Source organism: Leptinotarsa decemlineata, unplaced genomic scaffold (assembly GCF_025532065.1).
Source record: "Leptinotarsa decemlineata unplaced genomic scaffold, Ldec_3_MD MMD2_tig00001064_RagTag_RagTag, whole genome shotgun sequence".
Taxonomy (NCBI): Eukaryota; Metazoa; Arthropoda; class Insecta; order Coleoptera; family Chrysomelidae; genus Leptinotarsa; species Leptinotarsa decemlineata.
The window spans coordinates 3,389,096-3,413,852 of record NW_027412558.1 but is presented as its reverse complement, the minus strand read 5'-3'; the positions used below and the strand labels follow the sequence as shown (position 1 = coordinate 3,413,852).

At 37.1% G+C, this 24,757-nt stretch overlaps 1 protein-coding gene across 1 annotated transcript in view; it reads right to left on the bottom strand.

Annotated features, from left to right (window-relative positions):
* The window catches only part of MICAL-like (protein), a 136,037-nt gene that overhangs the window by 2,311 nt on the left and 108,969 nt on the right, over positions 1-24,757 (bottom strand). Inside the window, exons 8-14 of the mRNA XM_074175785.1 lie at positions 22,166-22,254; positions 7,987-10,106; positions 7,764-7,908; positions 7,007-7,216; positions 2,388-2,664; positions 1,091-1,354; positions 907-1,009 (exon numbers count right to left, since the gene is read on the bottom strand). Coding sequence (XP_074031886.1) covers positions 907-1,009; positions 1,091-1,354; positions 2,388-2,664; positions 7,007-7,216; positions 7,764-7,908; positions 7,987-10,106; positions 22,166-22,254 — 3,208 coding nt within the window. The remainder of the gene's footprint in view (positions 1-906; positions 1,010-1,090; positions 1,355-2,387; positions 2,665-7,006; positions 7,217-7,763; positions 7,909-7,986; positions 10,107-22,165; positions 22,255-24,757) is intronic.

The following is a 24,757-nucleotide window of genomic DNA, read 5'->3' as shown; positions in this document are numbered from 1 at the left end:
ACAAAATACACAAGTCACAGATGACATACGAAACAGAACACACGGCACAGATGAAACAAGATACATATGACACGACACAGACGCACAAGACACACACGGCACAGACGACACAAAAGACAGATGACATAAAAGACAGACGACACGAGACACACAATACACAGACGACACGAGACACACAATACACAGACGACACGAGACACACAATACACAGACGACACACATGTCACGAGACACACACGTCACAGGACACACACGATACAGGAGACGGACGACGATACAAAAGACAGACGACACATACGTCACCACACACGGCTTAACAAGACACAGACGACACACACACGTCACACGATACAGACGACACACACACGTCACAAGACACAGATTACACAATGTGGAAGACTTCAGAAGAAAGGAAAAGAGCAACTGAGTTCAAAATAAACATTTTACACGCACATAAGTTTCTTTCAGAAAGAAAGTGGAAGAGAAAGCTCTTTCGAAACAATTACATATACATGGACATTGAATTACCTGAAAAATTTCATTCCAAACAACTACTTTCATATGTTACACCAAAATAACTTTTGTTATTGAATAATAGTTTTGGAATTGAAACAGGTCATTCATTGGAAGCTACAAAGTGCAATATATCATAGAAAAGTTCTGTTTCAATTGCTGAAATTAAACATTAAACACATTTTTCTGGAGGTCCTGATGTCATTCCCCATTACTTGAAACAATGTGTATACTTATTATCATTTCCCCTTTTTCTTTTATTCAGCTAGTAATTACCTTGCTGTATAGCTGTATGAAAGAGGTTGAAAAAATTAAAGGACCTAAATCAGGTGACATTGCAGGACACCAAAAAATATCTTCCACTTACAAATCCTACATAGTAAAAATACTTACAAGTACATGAGTTCAGTTTGCTTTCTGAATAGTTCGTTCTTCTCATTCACTAGTTCAAAGAGTTGCAGTATCAAATCTTCAACATCAATAGGAATATCATCTTCTGCAAAATGAAGACCACACAGTTAAAAATAATAATATTGAATTGATTTTATAATCTAGTGGTTAATGAGAGGGTTTTTACCTGGATTGGAAGGGGTGTTTGCTTCTGTGCCCTCACACTTTTCTCGAATAATCTGTTCTAAACGGACACCCTGCTTTTCCAACCCCTGCTGCTGGATTTCAATGAATTCCAGCTCTCGACGGATTTCAGCCATCGGTAAGCATTTGATGGTCCTTTTTTGGGGTATGGGCTTGGATGGGGCTTGTCCTTTTCTCCTTTTCCACTTGCCGTACGTGCTTTTGTTCGGGATGGAAAGACTTGGTAAATGTTCATCTGAGGAGGATTCTGAAATGAAGAAAATTTTTAATAACGGAGGTGAAGAATAAGAATTTTATTTGCTGAAAAGAGAAATGAAAATTTCTATGTTTTTCACCACTTTTATTTTGTTTTAGTTTGAAAATGTCCATATATAGGACAAAACAAACGAACAAAACTGTGGCCCAACAAATGATTGGGCCACAGTTTTGTTTACAGACGAATCCAGATTTGGATTTCATCCAGATTCTCGTCGAGTAAGACTGTGGAGACGACCTGGAAATAATGAACGTTTGAGACAAGTCCAGGAAATCCACACATACAGAGGTGGTACAGTAATGCTATGGGGCGGAATCATGATCTGCGGCAGAACCGATCTCGTTTTTCCAAATCGCTCCCTCACAGCTCGACAGTACCTCGACACCATTCTTCTACCTATCGTCCGTCCGTTTGCTGGTGCTGTTGGTGAAAACTTCCACCTAATGCACGATAATGCTCGTCCACATGTCGCGCGTCTAGTGACTGACTGGCTAACCAACGAAGGAGTTGATGTATTGCCATGGCCAGCACAATCACCGGACCTGAATCCCATCGAGCATGTGTGGGACATGCTTCATATACTCCGCATATGGGGAACATTCACACAACGTTTCAATTGAGAGAGCTTTTAATCGCTGAATGGGCAAATGTACCTCAACAAGACATTGACAATCTCATTTTGTCGATGCACGATAGATGTAGGGCCGTAATAAACCAGCGTGGAGGCCATACTTTGTACTAATTCCAATTTTTTTTGTATTATGATTTTTTTCGGGGTGCCAAAAAAGAGCCATATTTTTTTTTAGTTTTGCTTATATGCGCACTCAGTATTTTTGACCATTCAATAAATTTTGTTGTAAGTTACATTCGTTTAATAATCACCCGTCAACTTTTTTTTCCCTAAAGCGATCTAAAAAAAAAAATTGCCATTTTTAAAAATATCCCTAGACTTTTCCGATGTGTGCATATGCTATTAAAGCCTGTTCCTTTAGTTTTTTGAACTATTATTCATTTGAAAACTTACTTTGTGTTGAAAGATCTTGACTTCGCCTATTTCTGTTCATTTCATCCTTGACGTCCTTTTCGTCGTGTGTCCCGATTTCTGATTCAATATTGTCGTCAGTGATCTTTTTGCGAATTTCAGCATCTTCCGTTATTTCCATCTTGATTGGAGATGGGAACGTGATAGGAGAGTCCTTCATTTTCTGAGCAGAAACTGGCGTCGAAGCAAATTTCGGAACAGGAGGAGCAGGAGCTTTCTTGTTTTTTTTGTGTCTCACTCCCGAATGGGGTGAATATTGCTATAATAGAAAAACATGTAAAAGACGGAACAATACTAAACGAACGTCAAAAAATGTGAATAAGTCGTCGACAATATGAACTTATTTTATTTTTTGTGCGACGTTTCATCAACTCAGAGTCACCCTCATCAATTTTACTTTTTATAGCAAATTTTAATGCCTCTTTCACTAATGCTTTCATCAGTGCAAATTACTGCATACCTCTTTCAACTAGAATGAACTATAAAGTGTTTTTTCGTGTTGTGTTTCCTCATTCAGAGAAATAGCATTACGATATTATGACTTCAGTATTGATTTCCAATATTTCGGGTACAATCTCGGGTACAATGGATCGAATGAAAATGAAAGGAAATGGTAACTTGATTCACGTGACGATAACTTGTTGTCGTATAAACGAATAACGACTTTCACGAAATTTCAGAGTTGAATATTTTCGACATTTTTCCAAATACAATTGATTATTTGATATCCATTACAGGCTTCAAGTTTAGGTTTATTAAATTTCAGATACAATCAACTCAGATTTGACATTTTTTAAGGTGAAACATCGAGAAAATGTTATAAGTGGTACATAGTTGAATGTAGCATTCAGAAAGCCATCATAATTTGTTGAAAAAAATAAGGCCCGTATTTGAAATAATAAAATCGTCGTACAAAAAGTAAAATGAGTCCATATTGTAGCCCTCAAGAAGTTCGATCAAAAACCTTCATACATTATTTCAAATTTTGCTCGATAAAAATTACAGAGCAGAAAAACCAAACTCAACAATTTCATAATTGAATAGAACTGGCCGATACTAGATGAAAATCCATAGTAAAACTGATTAATACAGTTTATTGTACGATTTTCATTATGAAGGGATTTACAAAAACCGCGACACGTGTTTCGCTAGCGAAAACTCCGCTTGAGGAAGCTATTGTATAGCGAAACACGTGTCGCAGTTTTTGTAATACTCTTTATAGTGAAAATGATACACAGTAGGCTTGTGGACTGACACATATTAGAAACCAATTACTCCCCTGGCAAATACCACGAAGAGCGTTGGATTATATCCGACTGGTGTAAGCGCAGGATTCTTCACAGATATAATTCCTCCATATGCTGTTGGCGATACATCTGCCGGAATCGATTTTTAATGATTGCAGACCGCTTTCTGACTATTTGGACACTCGTCAGTGCAGTGTCTTTCATCAACATGAAGTCGATGATGTCCGATAATTAAAAATCGAATTCCTTTCAGAGTATCATTCCTCAACCTAGGCTGAAGCCCAGTTTGTGGAACATATTTGTCATCGCCCCCTATGCCTGTCGAGATACAAACCACCTGCATATCGACGTGGCCCAAATACTCAAATAAGGACAAACAACTTTTATTCCTATATACAAATCGATTCAGTCAGTTGTTGTAATATCATATGCATGAATTACTTCTGTGAAGAATCCCGCACTGACACCTGTTGGATATAATCCAACGCCCTTCGTGGTATTAGCTAGGGGAGCAACATAATTCCATTCTGAAAAGCGCATTTTTTTTTGTCTAATCCAACCATCATAGTATCTTCTCCTGTTACCGAGATAGCAGTAGTGTGGAATTGAATTTTCGCTACCCGGTATATTTTTGATTGTACTAGATCGAAATCTGTTAATTTTTTTTATCTTGCAGTTGAGTATGATACATGGTTTCCAAATTCAAATAAAGTAACTCTGATATTATTACTCATATTGGAGATACTAGAATGATTCATAAAAATAAGATGTACACTCTCTATCTCATCAATAGCACTCATTTATATCTATTTATAGTTTTATATCAGGAATAAGTATCCTACCCATGCTTTCCAATATTCTAGAAAGATCCATTGAAGTACAGATAAGACAGCATTTAGCCGACCACTCACTATTGCCTGTTGTTCAATCTGGCTTTCGTAAAGGCTACAGCTGTACGACAGCCTTACTTAATATAGTCGATGATATCATTGCCTCAATGGATAAAGGTCTGTGTGCAATATTGGTACTGCTGGATTTCAGCAGAGCATTTGACACTATCAACTTCAAATTACTGCTTAATATTTTGCACTATATAGGTTTTTCAGAATCGGCTGTTGGCTTTATACAAAATTATTTAGACAATCGTAAACAGTGTGTAAAAGTTGAATCAAATCAGTCCGAATATATGACATTGAACTCGGGGGTGCCTCAAGGTTCAATCCTGGGCCCTTTACTTTTTTCTGTGTATACCATCAATTTAATAAAATCTTTGGAACAATGTAAGATTCATGTCTATGATGATGATACACAGATTTATCACACTTTTCCTCCGCAGTTAGCAGATGATGCGTCTGAAATAATTAATAGGGAACTGGCGACGTTCATTAATTTTGCTTCTAAACATTGTTTACTAAATCTAAAGTAATGTTATTTGGTTCTATGTATAATCGGGCTAGATTTCAGTTTCCTATTAATATAGAAATTAATAATGAATTGATCCCTGTTGTTGAAGAAGCTAAAAACCTAGGCATTATCATAGAGGCAGACCTAAGATTCGAAAAACATGTTAATCAATTGATTCGACGGGCATATGGTTCACTAAAACTGATTTATGGAAACAGGCATTTAATTCCTCGAAAAATCAAAATGAAACTGTGCGAAACATTAGTTTTATCACATTTTAATTTCGCTGACTCTGTCTATGGTCCGAACTTAACAACTATTTACAAAAATAAAATTCAAAAAGTGCAGAATTCCTGTTTGAGGCTAATATACGGCGTGAGGAAAAATCAGAGAATATCACATAAATTAATTGAGATTGGATGGTTGAATATGGAAAATAGAAGAGTTCATCATGCGGTCACTTTATATTACAAAATTATTCTATCTAAAACTCCTTCATATTTGTACAACAAAATATCTTTCAGGACAGACATACATAATTTAAATCTACGATTTAAAGGATTATTATCCCCACCTAAATTCAAAACTGAAATGTTCAGACGATATTTCACCTACCAAATTTATAATTTATATAATTCCGTTCCTGAAAGTTTGAAGAACCTCAGTATTACTTGCTTCAGATCAGAATATAAAAATAATTTATTCAAAACACAAGTCTAGATACCCCTCTGCCCCGCTGCCAAACCAACAAACATAACGATTTTCGTCACTTATCACTCATTTCTCTCATTGTCTATTTGTCAATTACATGTACAAACGCGTATGAATTCTTCGACGCACTGTATTAGGGTTAAGTGGAAGAACATTTTCGTAGTAAAACTATCGTTTGTCTGCAGAAAATGAACTTCGCCCTTTATTTTCAGAAATGTTTTTATTTTTTTTTTTTGCATACAATGTTAAAATCTATATGTATATTATTTGAAAATAATAAAGATCTTTATTATTATTATATATTATTTACATCAGAGATTTTTCGAAAGTAATATCAACGAAAACTTTGTTTGAGATAATTAAAAAATTAAAACAGCTGGTTTAAAAAGTTCGTAGGCTAATATAATTTTTTTTGATAACATTTGATTTCATTGATCAATATATTGGGTTTTTTAACACTTTTATTTGTAACTGACGTTACTGCAGTTTCGTCCTATAGGGACATTTTCAAACTTATACAATATATAATGACATTTTCAAACTTATATAATATATAAGTTTGATACAATATATAAGTATATAAGGACATTTTCAAACTTATACAAAATATAAGTTTGAAAATGTCCTTATAGGACGAAACTGCAGTAACGTTAGTTAAAAATAAAAGTGGTAAAAAACATAGAAAGTTTCATTTCTCTTTTCTTCATTAATTAATCAATTGTATATAAAAAATTAGTTTTTTTTAGAATACAAGTATCCTACTTAAAAAACATACACTAATTTATTTGCATGCTATTTCCTGAGCTTTTCCAATCAATAAAGTTCAATGAATTGAATTAAAAAAAATATTGTTTTTGTCAGATTAAGCGAATCCCTCTAGATAATCGTCAGATTATGAGACAGCACGTCTAAAACATAAAGATGAATCATATATATCTTAATCTGATGCGCTTGAGTATTTCAAAATGGCGAATTTTTTTTGCACATTATAATAATGGCCGAGAGTTTGCGTCAGATCGAAATCGTCAGATTATTGAATGAGAGCTTTTTTTTGTTGCACTTAACACCCCCTTAGAAAATCTGACGCGATCGATTAAAATTTTTTTCTTTTCACTTTTAACTCTTACGTACAACCACCCACATCATGCAAACGATCAGATTAACATACCAACATTATTAAAAATACGTAGGGCATTGATACTATCAATATCTGACGCGCTATAATGAAAAATAACTTACCAAACTGTGATTTGGACTCGAAGTCAAGGAACTGTTGGCGGATTCATCGAATTTCGTCGGAATCGGCGGCCTGGGAGCGGGCTTCTTCTTCCTCGCACTACCGTACGCACTACCACTCGAAATCGAGGAGTTGGACCCAAAATTGATCTTCGTGTTCAAGGACAACTGTCCGGTCTCCCTAGGCTTCGGCTCTGCGGTTGAACTGACGTCCTAGTGACACGATATTTGAGCATTACTAATCTAATATTCTCAGTCGAAGTTGAATAAAACACCGCCAATAAAACAATGAAGATATTATTGCAGTAGGAGACACTTATCGCATATTAACCAGTTTGATGACTCACTGCTAGAGCAGAGCATGAAAAGGGACGAACCGATTCGAATTTAACCGCGTTTCCGATTTTTTTTCTGTAGTAAACTAACACCAAGAAGTTAATTCAACACGAATGAGAATCGTACTGAGCCACCGCTGCTTTTCTTGATGCTCATTGTTTTGTTTTGTTTGTAATAACGGTCATTCGGGTTTATCTATGTAGGTAAATTAGATATCTGTGTGATACGATGGTGTATCATTAAACTATTCCGTTCGGAATGTGGGTATTATATACTTTCTACGAGAAAATCCGGTGGTTCATGATGAAATTTATTTACGACTTGATGAACTTGACACGTTTCGTTATGCAGTTGCATATAATTGAAGAACACCTACAGACAAGCGCAAGCCGCTTGAAGTGGTTGAATGTGTTGCAATTTATACGAGGATGGTTGTGAGTATTTTTTTCAATGCCACCAACATGAGCGATACCATACAAAGACTTATCCTTCGTATAGTGACTACAAAGTGGTACGGATAGAATGCATGCATCCACATTAATTCGAATAGATGACCTTCAGGGCTAGGGCTATAATGAAATTATATTAGAAAAAAATCTTATGAGTAGCCGCCCTGTATATTATTTTAAAATTGATTGAGATATTACCTTGATACTCTTGGTTTTGGTACAGGTTGTTTAACAGCCACCTCTTCTTGGTCTTCATCATCACTGGAAAACGGGTTGAGGCTCCCTTTTGTGGGCGAAATAAGTTTTTTCTTTCTGGCTACTGGTTGGGGAGACTCGAATGGATTCACACTAACCCTCTCTATAAGTACACCTGCCAAGTGATCAGGAGTCCCTTGTATATCTCGATCGGCTGCGTTGGGAATTACCTTCTTCTTCCTCATTCTCGGACTTACCAAAGGCTTGGAAGGTTTCTCGCTGGGATCTTCATCGAAGGGATTTATGCTTATCCTCTCCACATGTACCCTGGAGAGGTGATCTGGAGTCCCTTTTATGAGTCCGTCTGAAACACTCGGTATAATCTTTTTCTTCGGTTCAGGTTGCTCTTCCTCGTCCTCACTACCGAAAGGATTGAGGGATCGGTTGCAAGAGTCTTCAGGTTTACCTTCTTCAACCTCAGCTTCCTCTCCAAACGGATCCAGTTCTGCAGGGTATTCTGCTGAAGTCGTGAATGAAGAGGAAATCGAGTTATCTGCCAGGGACAATTTTGATGGGCTTTCTTCTTCACAGGGTCCTTTCAGTGGAGGTACCTCTTCGTCTTCTTTCACAGCACTAGGGGATTTTTCACTGTCGTCGAATGTAATTACAGACACAGTAGATGCGAAAGAGTATTCGCTCTCTTTTGGCTGTGCTATAACAGATTCATCATTGATATTATCGTTCATCTCCGAATTAGCATCAGCTACTGGGGGATCAGTCTTCTGTGGTGAGTCATCTACTAGTATAATATCGTCAACGTTTTCCTCCATGGAATCTATTATGATGATCGAGTCTTCTGGCTCAACACCAATGTCCTGAGCTGGGATTGATTCCTCATTCACAGGTTCTACGTTTTCTGTTTTGTCACTGATTGGACTATCCTGAACCGGCTTTACTTCCGGTTCCTGATTAGTGCACGGGGTTTCTTCAACAATGTCTTTATTTGAAACAATGTCCTCTTGAATGCTGTGTTTTGTTTCGTCCTTATCTATCGAAACTATTGGTTCAGCGATGATTTTATCATCTTCTCTGTTCGAACGGTCGTCGAAATTTTCTAACTCTTCTAACCTAATAAGTGGAATGGTTATTACGGGCGATTTTTCTTGCTTTTTAGGCACTTTCTCACTACCTTGTGATTTTCTATATACATCAGACTTACTAATATCAGAATCTTTAGAGTGATTACTTTCGAACAATCGCATTCGAGCTTTGACCAATGAAACGTCACCCTCTTGTGCGGATACATCTTTGGTAACAACATTACGAGATTCATCCAGCCTAGGACTGGAACTTTCTCTTTTGTTAACACTAACTTTAGTACTAATATTTACACTGGTAGGTCTGTCAGGAAAACTGCTATCGGATCGCGCACTGTCCACTACTATGTCCTTGGGGTCAGTCTTGTCACTCTTGGCCAACTCGGGGAGTAAGGATTCAGGAAGATCGGGGGGTGACGATTTTGAAAGATCGGGGGGTGAGGATTTCGGAAGATCGGGAGGTGAGGATTTAGGAAGATTGGGGGGTGAGGATTTCGGAAGATCGGAGGGTGAGGATTTTGAAAGATCGGGGGGTGAGGATTTCGGAAGATCGGGAGGTGAGGATTTAGGAAGATCGGGGGGTTCTTCATCAGCCCCCGAATCGCTACTTTCAATCTGAGCTTTGAAGAACCGAGACCGAGCTTGGGCGTAATCTGAGCCCGAACTCTTGTCTCCGCCAACGCTTTCCAAGGCTGTTTCAAACATGGTGCTGAATTCATCTGGGTCATTGGTGATCATTTTCAAACTGGCGCTTTTCTCTTCGTCGCTCAGAGATCGCAGAAGGAGCGTTTCGGTAGCTTTTTTCGACATGAGTTTCTCCTCGTCCGGGCAGATTTCGCAGCAGAATTCGCTGTTTTCTGTTTCGTAGTAGTTGGCAAGAGTGAGCTGACTGTCGCACCGCGCGCAGCGGAAGCAGGTGCGGTGGAAGAGAAGTTTTCCTACGTTCAGACGTTCTGCTATGAATACTGGAAGCGCGCATTTGGTGCAGGGTTCTCTACGGAGCTTCCCTACACTCGTTAACGCCATCTGGAAAAGTTCAACACGTATTACAATTGGTTTATCGGACTGTATCTTGAAGCAATAAATACATAATACAGAAACCTTAATCCTATTTCCAAAACCGATATTGAGTGTGTTACATATTCCATTGTCCAACTATTGCTATTTTGAAAATGGTTAAAGATATGATTGTGCGGAAAACAATACAGGGTCATGGATCATTGATTTTTTTCCGATCTTTTCCTGGATTTGACTGACCTTGCTTGCTCCTAAGGTTTCTCTGATATGACTTCACCAATGATTGGTTTAGATTTCATTGTTGCCTGTAATTCCAGAATGTCCTAACACTTAGTGCAGAGTCAATCTATCTCTATTCGCCAGCTGTTTCGGTTCTTCACGTCATTCCTCATTCAGTCTCTTTGGGAAGAACACTAATTCAGACATTTTGTTAGTTCGGCTCCCATCCTATGTTCGGATTTCGACACATCTGTATACGAGGAGTTTCTAGCGAGCGAAGTTTGTGACTTCAACCGGAAAGGTAGTGCCTCTGAATTGTACCACTCTCATTTCCCCATTATACAAAGTGTAAAAGTAATAGTGTAAAAGTAATACTCCAGTAATATTCATTACTACACCAAAGGTTCCAAACAGTGCATCATAAGTGTAAAAGTAGTTGATTCAGAAGTCTTTTCAATGCTGCTATTGGTGTGCTTCATATTGCTCCAGTTTTTACCAAATAGGTAAGTCTTTTCACCCATTTAAGTTGTCAATAGCGGTGGCTTATTTTATCTTTGGTCGCTAGGAAAAGTGGAAGTTATTATGTGCTCAACCATCAATCTTTTCTGTCTTTCTTTAGATGTGTTTGGTCATCATCAGGGCTACCTCCGCCTTTCTCTTCATTCTTTCTATATGGCGATTCCAAGTTAACCTGCTCATCTCGAAATTTCAGAGGTCCTAATCCCTCTATCTTAATCCTTTTGAATGTTAATATGGTAGATTTGGATGGCGTTTTGTTTGGCCCTTTCTTCCCAATCCATCCTCTAACAATACTTAGCGTCTGTTGAATGCCCCTCCCCATTATTTTGCTATATTTGCCATGGACTAGGATGTCTTTTCCCTTGACGCATGGATGATTCATAAGTAGGTACTATCAAATGCACCCTCAATATCAAAGAAAGAAGCAAAAGCAATATATTGCAGCAAGCAATATATTGCTTTGCTGACGACAGCACACTTGTCTCGTCATTCCATTTAGATTCCAGGACATCGGCTGCGGGGGCACATCTTCACCGACAGCAAGAGGTTACTTATCTTATTAAGGATCTAGAAGCGATTTGGAGTGGAAGTAACCAGGTTCAATTCAATGCTACAATAACCCAGGCATCGATTTTCTCCAAAAAGATAAATGTCTCCGAACCGGATATAATAATGTCGCGACAGACAATTCCGCTTCCTGCTTCGATACGTTTCTTGGGTGTTAAAAAAGACACCAATATGCCTTGGCAAAATCATGTCGCTGGAATTGCAAAGACTGCTTTTCAATGGCTTAGAACACAGTTCTAAACCAGAAATCTGTACACACCTTAGCAGCCTTTGATGGTTTATAAAGCTCAGAACACGACTTTCAGATCAGTATTGTCATGTATACCCTGAAGTTGCTGGATTCCTTCCAGGAAAGAGCCATACGCTTAACTGGAGACAGGGAACAACTTTGATAGTTTGGAACATCGAAGAAAGACTGGGGATTTGTCTCTCTTCTAGAGATACTTTCACGGAAAGTGTTCAAGTGACTTGGCACATTTGATTCCACCAAGAGCAGAATATATCGGAAATACGAGACGGATTGTGGCTACTCATCGTTTTGAGGTTCAACATACATGGGTCTTTCGGTCCCATCGCCATACCCACTCTTTCTCTATATTTCCTCAAGGATTTGCTATAATCAATTGGAGACCTTATATGTTTCTAGTTTATTGCCTTCGTCAGTGAAGCCAAAAGTAAATAAAACGCAATTTTTTTACAGGAAATACAACACAATTAGGTTGGTTCTTGGTGTTGGTTCTTCAAATATTATCTATCTGCGAAGAAACTCATAAATGGAAACTTACGGTAACAATTAAAGGGCTATCTAAGAAAATTTCATTAGTACTAGTACTATGTTCGAGAAAAGTTATAAAACTTCCGAAATATTGACAAAAAAACAAGTTTTCTTCAACTTTGACTTCTACCTCAAGAACACAGTTGAAAACCTTCATACAACAAAGTCAATAAAACCATATAAGTACGAATTGATTAGTTTTGAAATGTTCATCTTTTACTATTTTTGTAGCAGAATCATAATTTATGGACAATGGATACCTACGTGCAACCTGAAAGTATAAATAATATCTGAGTAACAAAAATATTGTAAAGAGACAGGTTGGTGAAGTTAAGTATGTTCTTAGAAAAAAGACTTGTTTGCTATAATTTTTTTTAAATAAGAGGTTCGGTAAAAATATTATAGTTAAACAGGATGGCGACTGTTGAATATGATTTCGAAGGTCAAGTTTGCTGGAACTCGGTTGAAATGTTGAAAAAAAACCAATTGCTAAATTGTCGACGTTTTGAAACTCATTATTTCACCATCAGGACTTATATTTCAGAGTCCTGCAGATGAAACAATGAAGTTTCAAAACGTCGACAATTAAGCAATTGGCTTTCTTCAAAATTTCGACCGAATTTCCGCCAACTTAACAATCCAAATTCGACAAAAATTGAACAAATTTCTGGTGAACATACTAAACCACCATAATAGATGAAATGACTCAAAGTTCATACCAAAAATAATAAGTTACTATCAACAGAAATATTGATGATACTCTCTTAAACAAATCAAGCATGCAAGCACACGTAATGAGATGATGATTTTTACCTTTAACAAAAGATTTCGGGTTTGTATTGCCCCATTATGTCCAAACTTTCTTCCTATGAAAATAAACAGTGTGGGTTATGTATAGAAGAAGCTGAAGCTGGATGAGGAGACATCTGTATATTGTTATTTTTGTGCAATGTAACAGTTTATCGAAAATAGGTAGGCAGATCTATTTTCCAAAAAATTACTTGACTAACTTTCGGCCCTGTAGTACCCAAGTATTATGATCTTTAAAATGATATACATTCTTTATAAATCTAATATTAGTGACATCAGTAACCAACTACACCTTCTTTGGCAATACTTTGTGGATTGGGATTTATTGAATTGAATCGCTTAGGGATAGATTTGGTGAGTGAGACGGATGGTCAAGCAGTTCAAACCGTAATTCGTGGATTTTCTCCATGGCAACCGCTTAGGTGTGAGACGATGCGTTTTCTTGGTGAAACAGTTCTTTCAGCTTGTCAAGTAATTATGCGTAGTATGCTCCTGTACTGGTTTTTCCTTCTTGAAGATACTCGATTAAAATAACTATCCCAAAAACAGTCGCCATCACTATCCCAGCCAAAAAATCAGTTTTTGCATGTTTTGGAGCCGGTTCTCCTTTTGAAGTACAGTGTTTGGAATCTCAACGTGCGCAAATCGCACAAAAACGTTCTTTTTTCACATGTTCATAACCTCTGCTATCTCTCTCACTTCAATTCGGCAGTCGTCTAACACCATTTGGTGAACTATGGTGATGTTTTCGTCGGTAGTTGCAGTTTTTGGACGTCCGGAATGTTCATCGTTTCCCAAGCTCTTACGGCCACGTTTAAATTCAGCTGTCCAAAAATTTACTGTGATGTTCCCATACACATAATTCAACTCACCTTTGATTTGCGCAGGCGTATTGCATCTTAAAAACTAATATTTAACGACAGATCGATACTCGATTTTGCCCATTTTCATGAAAACACACCATCAACTTACTGAAGCGACTAATGCATAAAAACTGCGCGTCCAAAATGGCTGAAACTTTGGTGAGTAACTGTCAACAGATGAACAACGAAATTCACCAGCTTTTATTTATAAGTGCTAACATCTTCAAGTAGAGGAGGGAAACTTTTCAGACCACCCTCGTAAAACCGTTAAATTTGCTAGTAAACCTAAGAAGGGACAAATCATATTTTTCAAAACATTTGCATTGAAATTTGTCTTACGTTGACCAAATATATTTTCTATTGTTGCCATAAGCTTAATAGTTGCTTTGATAGTTGTATATTTATATCTTCTGCATTTGATGTATCATTTTCACACACTTGGCAATGCATGCCAAGTGTGACGTTACACTTGAACAATAGAACACTGAAAATGCTGCACAAAAGATATGATTTTGAATGAAGTAGAATCCCAAGATCTTTCACCTCACAAATCTACAACAGCGCATAAAATTTCCTGTTATACATTGTGTTGGAAGTATGTAAACACCATTGTTCTGATGGTACAGAGTCAGCCAATTGATGTTTGTTTCAGAAGAAGAAAAATAACAATTATGAGTATGTAACCACGCATGAGGTTTTTGTTCACTCTGTATTTTTCGTACGATTAAGACTGTTGAAATTAAAATGGCAAAGTTTACTTTCCAGGTCATCATTGATAATTCAATATCTAATGTACAAGGCCTGTTCAAAAAATTAAGTGGATGTTCAAAATTAATTAGCAATTTTTTAATTTTTTCATCTCGGTATACTCGTTTCGAATCTGTTCACAGTTTTAGCTATTTAGCATGTTCAGATTTTTGTTGAGAAAGGAAAGAAAATTGTTATAAAGAATCATCGAATTACTATTAGAGAAGTTGCTGAGGATCTGTATCAGTATCTGTAGAGTATGGAGGGTGAGTGTAGTGCGCTCTTGCTGTCTGTTGAAAAAATGATCCGTTCATTTCCTTGAGGTCTCAATTTAATAAGCCTTGCACACTGCAAGATAGCATACACTTCCGCCTGAAAGACGGATGTGTATAGTCCTAGCGGATAGCTGTAGTTTAGATTTCTTTCCGCTCAGTATATTCCAGCTCCCGTTCCATGTTTGGTCTTTGATCCATCTGTATACCAGGTGTTTTTTCCAAACATGTTTTCGGGATGACTAATGGTCTTTCACTCTTCACGGCTTATGATTTTGCTCGTGAAGTTTGTGTTAAAGGTGTACTCCGTTGTCATGTGGTCCGTGCTCATATTCAATATGTGCTCCTCCACTAACTCCTCCAAAATTCAAACTAACGTTTGGCTAGTTCCGCAATTGTCGAAATGATCAAGCCGTAAGTGTCACTGGGTCCTAAAATTATTAGTCTAGCCGCTTCCTTGGCTAAAGAGTCAGCAATGCGATTATCTTTACTCCTGTCATGCCCTTTAACCCACCTCAGGATAATGTTATTATTTACCGAGGCTTTAATTAAATCTTGGTGGCACTCTAGTACTAGCCCTGAGGTGACATGTTCAAGGCTAATAGGACTTGTCTGCTGTCAGTGCAGATTGCTATGTTTTTGCCAGAAATTCCTTTCCTAGTTATTTCTTTTGTGGCCATTGAGATACCAGCCAGTTCTGTTTGGATCAGGCTGGTATTTTTTCCCATTCCCCACTTAATCTTTTGGCTTAGTTATCTAGAGTAAAGTGGCCGAGGATATCGACATATCGGTTGGCTCAGGCCATGCAATTTTTTCGGAAACTTTGGGCATGAAGTGCATGGCAGCGAAGATCGTTCCGAAATTGCTGAATTTTAACCAAAATACCGCCGCATAGGCATTGCTCAGGAAATGTTTAATGACGTCAACGGTGATCCAGATTTACTTAGGAGAGTCACAACTGGTAACGAATCGAAATCAAAGTTCAATCGTCCCAATGGAAGAGCCCAGAAGGGCCAAGACCAAAAAGCACGGCAAGTTTGATCAAATGTCACGGTTTTGCTCATCTTTTTCTTCTATTACCGTGGCGTAGTGCATCGGGAGTTCTAGCCATATGCCGATATCTTCAGCAATTTCACTTTCTCAACATTTTCATCGATTATAGATGTGCTGGGGCGTCTAGGAAGAGCGTCATAATTCATATTTGCTCGGCCTTCTGTGAAAAGCTTGTACCACAGTTTTCTTATTCAAAGTACAATCAACGTATACCACTGTCAATATTTCAAGTATTTTAAGCACCTCATTCCATTTTTTACACAAAATTTGAATAGATTTCTTTGCTCCATTTTTTACGATAGCAAAACATAGAGAAAGACGCAAAACACTCTCACCAACAAAGTAAACATGCTAAACAGCTCAAACCCTGAAGATTTGTTCGAACAAACATAAAAAAATTCACTGATAGACTGTATGTAGCATGCGAAATTTGAACACCTTAATTTTTGAACAGCCCATGTATCTAATACTCATTTATTGTATAAATGACATTAACCTGTTAGAGTTGGATAGAGTTAAAATAATGGGTGCATTACTTTCAAAATTACTTATCAACTTGTTAATTTTTCATCAAATTTTAAGAGTCAATCCAATGTTGAATGAATCGACTATATCGGGTACTTGTTTGAAGGTTTCGAAGGTTTTCTCCATATTTTCTTTTATTTCGTTTCCTTTCCATGTACTGGTTAATCTTGAAATAGAAACACTTCTCAACTTGAACAATATTGAAGTTTGTTGGATTGTAGTAGAGTTTTGCATAATCTTCATAGTTTTTCTTCAGAATAGCTGATACAGCAGAACTCCTTCAATTTTCATTCAGAATGTACACAATTCACAATTCCTGTGGATCATTGAACTACCCGCATCCTAGGTTGATTCCACGGCTTATCAAAACTAAGGTACCTTCCATGACAACATCAAATATTTGAATACGTTCATGTTGTGAAAGTTGAAAATGTGAATAATTCCCAACAGAGCATAATAGTGCGGTGCAATTAGTTCCCTGAACCCACACTGTTTATTACATACAAATAATGACAGAAAATAAGCAGCTTGAGACCTATCAGAAGAAAAAACAGTGCTGTTCGTATATATGAATGTGGTGAAACTTATCTGTATTTTTATTTGTGAAATTATAAAACAACAATAAAAATAAAAAGTTAATGAGAATGAGAAGATATTTTTAATGAAAGAAATACCCCAGCAAAACAATCGTTTATTAATATTTAGTGAAACTTCAGTAGAACAGAGACAATAATGAAAATATTTAATTTAGAAACATCTTGATGTTTTAGGTTGTTTCAAGAGCTTTGCCGTTTTAATGACAGGTGCTTTTGTAGCTCGTTATCAATAAACATTTATTCTTCTATGTCATGGTTATACAGTGTGTAACAACGAAAACTTAACAGAGCCGTTTTTGAATATAAAAAGTAAGATTTTTAAAAAAAGCTCGGACACGTCGATTTCTAATTAAAGGGGGACACCTTTCTGACTAATTAGATTTTTTGTAGTACGCACCCCCTCGTAGAGGTGCGTCCGACGACCCATATTTAGATAGAGAAAGTTGGTCGAGTGGCACCTTGTTTTAATGGTCTTTCGAATACCTTTACATCTCTGTTAAAAGAAAATTTTTGTAACGATTATTTTTCTAGATAATTTGAAGATTTAAAGGTATTTTTATTGAGTTCAACTCTTTTTAAAATAAATCAAATTGTTTTTAAGGTACAATTCACGTTCAGAACTTTCATAAAAAAATAAATTTTTGCTTTTTATGACAACCTGCTAATACGTGTCCAATTGATTTCGTAAAAAAGTAAGAATTATTTGTTTATTATGAAGAAATTTTTTCGCGGGATGGGGTTGGTTACCACCCTTACATTTTAGGTAAATTGAGTGGCACCTCCTTATGAAGGTTGCCTTTTGACGTGGATATTTTATGCTTCTGACAAAAAAGTGAATCATACTAAAAACTTATCTACACAACGAATACAACCTGCTGATTTCCTTGAATGCTGATGACACAGAAAAGTTTAAAAAACTGTTTTAGGGTTAATAAATCCCAATAATTGTTTTTAAAGCACACACAAAAAAAGTAACACCTAATAAGGGTAACTCACATAGGAAATTTAGAGTAAATGTTCAAAATGTGCGCCATTTTGCTCCATGCAACAATAAAGATTTTGTTCGAATTTTGCTCTTACATTATTCAACATCTCAGGAGTTATAGCTCGGCGTTCATCAATAATTCTACGACGTAATTCATCCAAATTGGCTGGCTGTGTAGCATAAACTTTAGACTTTAAATATCCCCACAAAAAGTAGTCCAGTGGTGTTAAATCTGGTGATCGTGCTGGCCATTCAATTGGACCTCTTCTGCCAATCCATTGTCCTTCAAAATGATTATTCAAAAAATTTCGAACCTACTGGGCATAATGGGGTGGTGCACCGTCTTGTTGAAAATGGATAAATTCATCTTGCCATCTTGGATCCTGTTCAATTATTTCAACTATACGAGGTTGTATTGCCTCTTCAAGAAGTTGTAAATAAGAATCACCCGTTAAATTTCCATCAATGAAAAATGGACCTATAATATGATTGCCTAATATTCCGGCCCAGACATTCAACTATTGGGGATATTGGGTATGTATTTCTGCGTATTGTCTTGGGTTTTCATCATGGGTCTCGGGATTTTGCAATAATATCTCACTCTTGCCCTCATAAAACTCCTGTCTTCGGTCAAAATCATCCTCATTGAGTTCATGAACAAGTTTAATTTTGTTAGGATGGAATTTAAGGAATCTCCATGCGCTCATATGGCTTATTCCGACCATTGCTGATAAACCTCTGGTACTTAACCTGGGATTGGCGATGACTTGACCAATCACTCCAATCGCATTATCGTCATTTACTACCCTTCTCTGAACATTTCTTTTCTTATTAAAACCGCACCTGTCTCCCTGAAATTTGTGACCAAATCCAGAACGTGATTTTTGCTTAGGTGTTTACCAGGGTTTTGCTCGTTAATGAAATTGATGTTCTATTAGCATTTTGGTCGTTGCCAAAAAGTAAAGCAATAACTGCACCCTTTCAGCAGTAGTGTAAGGCATTTTTAAACAAATAACAATACATGACCCGTTTAAACAAAACAATCGAACGATGTACTAATGAAAACTGGAAGAAGTGGAGTGGGTATTGATTTTGAAAAAGGGATTTTATTGAACAAAAAAATGATTTATTTTTATTTAGGCATACAAGTTACTGAGTGGTCTGTCTATTGTATTATTAACATGGCAATTTTAACTTCAAATTATCTCGAAAACTAATCGTTACAAACATTTTCTTTTAACATAGTTGTAAAGGTATTTGAAAGACCTTTAAAACAAGGTGCCACTCGACCTACTTTCCCTATCTAAATAAGGGTCGTCGGACGCACCCCTCCGAGGGGGTGCGTACTACAAAAAATCTGATTAGTCTGAAAAGTGTCCCCTTTAATTAGAAATCGACGTGTCCGAGCTTTTTTTAAAAATCTTACTTTTTATATTAAAAAACGGTTCTGTTAAGTTTTCGTTGTTACACACTGTATACTGCCGAAACAGCCCGAAAAATCAAACAAGCATTAAGCAATGATAGTGCTGATTTGCGAAATTTCGTTCCGGAGATTTTAGCTTCGAAAACAAGCCTCCAAGTGGTCGCCTTACAGTAGGTTGGGTTAGGTTAGGTCCAAAGTGAGTGGGTCTATTCGACCCTCCACTGCAACCCGCAAAGGTCTATTGTGGCTCACACCTATTGACACTGGACCAAATAAACCCAGTTTCTCAACGAAGCCGATTAGTTTGTATGGTGAGGCTCTGCTGAACTCTTGCCTCTGCATATGATGATTCAAATGACACTGACCTGTAAGAAGGCCTTTTAGACATCGTAGTTCATCTCTACTGTTCAACAACTGTTTGGTACCAAGCTTCGGAGAGTGATTAAACTCCTTGGAGTGAGACAATCCTGGAAGATTCTGCCAGAAGCTCATGAATCTTCTTGCCCTCCAGGTGTTCAATATTTGTTTGGCAAAGCCTAAAGCGATACCAATGACAGGTTCTGGTCCGATAAAGCTACTTGCAGCATCCTCCTTTGCAAGGAAGTCAGCAGCCTTATTGCCTTTCAGGCCAGTATGGCCAGGAATCCAGACCAAAGACAATCCGTTAAGTCTTCCTATCAAGGAGAGTCGTTTTTGGCAATTTGCTACCAATATAGACGTTGCTCGGTAGGAGCTAAGAGCTTCCAACGCCGCTTGACTGTCCGAGCATATTTAATTCAGGTGTCCTCTAAGCGGACAATGACCAGTTAGTAACTCTGTAATCATTCTGAGCCAATCCCTACTACATTGAAGTAGCTCTTCGGTTCTTTTCTCGCACAGTTACCTAATGAAGGTTCTACTGTGTTTGTTGCCAGGTACTTTTGTCCAGTACTCTGGGAGCTTCTTATTGGTCCATGTCCTAATCTGGTTTCGTACCAATGATTTTGGTATCCCCAGAGCTGGTTCAGGACCTAAATATGGAGTTGATGATCCGCGTCAAGCGCATTCATCAGCTTTATGGTTCCTCGTTCCAGTCGCATAGGTTCCTCGACCTACAGCAATCCAGGTCGAGGATTTGAGGAATCCCACGGAGTGTGATGAACAGTGGATCCTCCACCATACTTCCCAGATCTCTAGCCAACCGCCTACCATCTTTTCAAGCACTTTGATAACTGTTGCTTGTCTTCTGAAAGGCCTCATGTGAAAATTATCGAAATATTAGTTAATAATTCAAGAAGCCAGCTGAATAAGAAAGTTGAGAAAAAAACGAGGTGTATAATATATCCATGATTCTCCTGATTGAATAAGAAGACAGCTGAAGATATTGACTTTGTTTAACGATTTATAAAAATGACTTCAGTAAAACTGATGAAAATATAGACAACTCATTTGTTTGGTTATGTTTCAACAAAAATTTGGTAGTTCGACTCAAGTTATTCACCTGCAATTCAACTTCCAACCAAATACAGTTAACATGTAACTTATTAGTCTGTTTTTTTGTCTTACTTCTTGGAAACCACCAGAAACCCAACTACATGGATTATTAGACACCTTGTATAACGTTAGTGTCATGCAATGAGTTAGTTGTGAAACCAGAATCATGCAAACGTGAAGTATCTGTGGGAGAACTGAGAATATAGTCATGTAATTAGATACTTACTTCAAGAAAAGCATCATGCAATAGATAAACGTTGCCTTCTATAGGATGAAGAGGTGGGTATGTTTTGTTTCTTCGCGAAGAACTCAAATAGGATGAATAATTATTACGTTACATGTAGTGGTTCGGAATGTGAAAAAGAACGGCGGTTAGTAGTTCAGAACAGAAGTACGGAAGGAATAGGAGAAAGAAGATAATGACCAATTTTTCGAGAGACATTACACTTTCGATGATTTTGTGCAGGTATGCTTTGTTTTGACTCTAGTTTCATCTAGTTGCCTTAGAGTGAAAGCTGCAGTAAAAGACTGAAGACGAATCTCGTTCAACGGTAGATGCCGACTTTGGATTTGCAACTGACAGCCTTGAAAAGTCTTGTCTATAGATGACGTTGTCATCAAGGGAGGTCTTACTATGACATACGAAAGCTATTACCAAAGAAGTGGAGAACACTAAAGAAGTGTTCAAATCTGATCACATAGGTTTTAGTAGAAGTATGCGGTGGGAGGATTAAACTCTTCCTCTTGAGGATGATCACTAGGTGATTGAAACACGTGTTGAGGTGTTAAAAATTAAGCTTTGATGTTGGGATGAAACTCCAGTGATACTTTGTAAATAAATAATTCACCCTTGCATTTTTTACCACTTAGAAAACAACTTGAACCGTAATTCACATACTTTTGCACTGCTAGGAATTTAATAAGGATTTCTTCGCCTTTCCTTCATGACTACCGATCTAAAGTCATTGATTATGTTTTATAATTTGCGAAACTGTTATAATTATTGCCTACCATCACTTATTAACGTGGATTGTGCAAAAAGCCGCCAACATAACTGACACCGCTTTTTGTTAGCTTAAAATTAACCTCCACCACAGCCTGTAAGCTTTCGATACTCAGCACAGAGCTACCAAAAATTAATGAAACTCAAATCAAAAATAAATCATAAGACAAAATGAAACACAAAACAGCACATTGCACAAAAATAAACAGAAAAAGAAATATTTGGCACGGGTTCTCACTTTTTTAGGCGGACTTGTTGAGGCTGGTGATACGATTCCATGATCTGGAACAGTCTGGGGTCTTTTGGGGGCGATTCTGGCTGCAGAACCTGAAACAAAATTTAGGTTTATCAATAAATTCGCTGTTACAATTAGGAAATTATACTATCTGATGATAATTCCAAGTTTTCTACTAATAAATCTAAACCAATGAACTTTAAACGTTCAAACCAGTCTCGGACATACCTACACAGTAGGCCTATAAGAAAACAACTACTCCCCTGGCTAATACCACAAAGGGCGTTGGATTATATCCGACCGGTGTCAGTGCAGGAATCTTCACAAACAATTTCCTGCATATGCAATTGACAATACTACTGAAAGAGTCGACCTTCAATTTTGGAACGGGCACACTTGCAGACCGGTTTCGGGCTCATTAGCCACTCGTCAGTGCAAGATAGTGGCCATCATCGACCTAAAGTCAATGATACTCCATAATTGAAAATCGGAATTCTTTCAGAGTATTTCATTCCTCTTCCTAAGTTGGATCGAACATCAAAATGTCACTCCATCTAGTGGACGAGGTACTTATCAACTGCATATCCGAAATTTGCCCGATTCCTCTGAATAAGGAAGGAAAACTTTCTTATTAGTCAGTGGGCTATGCTTGGAGACTGGCAGTAAACAAATCTAAACCAATGAACTTTAAACGTTCAAGCCAGTCTCGGATATACCTACACAGTAGGTTGAATGGACCGACGACTATCGTAAAAAAAGTTTCTATGTGTAGGTATATCGGAGACTGGCTTGAACATTTAAAGTTCATTTCTTTAGATTTGTTTACTGTCAGTCTTCAAGCATATCCCACTGACTAATAAGACATATTTTCTACTAATTCACAAGAGCAATGGAATTTAGGAAGTTTTTGATAATATTTTTGGTATGAAAATAAACATTCTTTCACCATTAAAATACTGTTAGGTATTCTTGTGAAAAATTCAACCGGAGTTGCATAAACACCTTTTATAATATTAAACCGTATGACTTACTTCAACTTCCTATCGACAACAGGATGTACTTTCACAAACCAGCATTACTAAAACGATTTGAACAAGTCAGGGAGTTTATCGAACTAGTATTAGTGGATCAGTAAAACACTGATTCATTCGATGAAGAACTGTCGATTTTCTAAAAGTAAACGTATTAATCTATTTAGTCACACAAACTGGAATGAAATAACGGATCTGTCTCTCTCGAACATCCATGGAAATGTTTACAATACCCGTTCCGGACAGGAAGTGACCGAGATAATAGCACAACAAATACAGCAATCATTATAAGGCGAAACCCAAATGGAAAAATCGAAACCGGATGAGAATTGTACCAGTTTCTGAATTGCCTACCTTAATCATTTCAGCTAGAATGGAACAATGCATGTGTGACTGTTTGCGAAACATGATGATTTCAATAATTACTTTGATACTTCTATAATTGTTATTACTAGATTAATCACGAATAGATTAGAGAATGTGTGGCACAGAAAACGGGTGAAATTTTCGGAAGGCTATACCCGATTTTGAAAAAAATTGTTGATGTACGTACGTTTTTAGACGTGTAGATCATGGATCCGAAAGCAAAAAGCATTCTCCGTCATTTCTAGAGCTCCAAAAATTACGACTTTCAAGCCTTCTTGCACAACACAAATCACTACATCACTTTCAACTCTCATTTCACTTCTTAGACACTTGCCAGTTTATTGAAATCAACGTTGTTTTCCTATAAAAATTTTGATTTAACAATGGCTTCGCTTTCCGGTGACATTCCTCTGTTTTAAGACGATAGTTCAAATAATAATAATAATCCAGACCATTCTGTCTGGTTGTTCTGATTATTGGAGTCAGAAATCATAGCCGGACAGATGCAGAAAGCTGTCATCCTTGGCTCTGCGCTTGCTCAGGGCACATGATTCTCGAACCAAATGATCACTTACCCCACGGTGTAGGGAGTGGATTCTTATATGGAATAAAATTTATGAGTGTTATCGTGATTTTGAACAAGAAGGTGAGAATGTGAGATTTCTTAACTTTGTAGCATTGTGAGCGATGTATCGTATCGGAACCGAATAATGATTTTAGTAGTGCTGTAGTGCTTATAATTACTTATTGTTTTCACTATTTTCAGGTTTCGTTATTGTCGATATTAGGAATCAGAGAGCGTGGATTATATCAATGATATAATCAATAATCAGAATTCTACAAGTTCAACAGTTTCAAAAACTGGTGATTGTGGCAATTAGTTACCAAACTCCAGCTCCAGATCAACCATGTCGGACACTCGTTTACCAGGACTTGTCTTGCCAAATATTCATCGGGATATAAAAATTAATATAAATAATATTATAGATAGATATAGCGCTAAAAAAAAGGAATTTGGATTTTACAATTTAATACCATTCATCTATTATAACCTGTTTTTGTTATTTTGTCTGTTATGTTATGTTTCTATATTTTTAGTTATACATTCTCTCATTTTTGCGTTTTATACAATCTCTTATTTTTGAGTTATGGTTTTCGTTTTGAATAATATTCTGTTTATTTATTTTCAGTTACACCT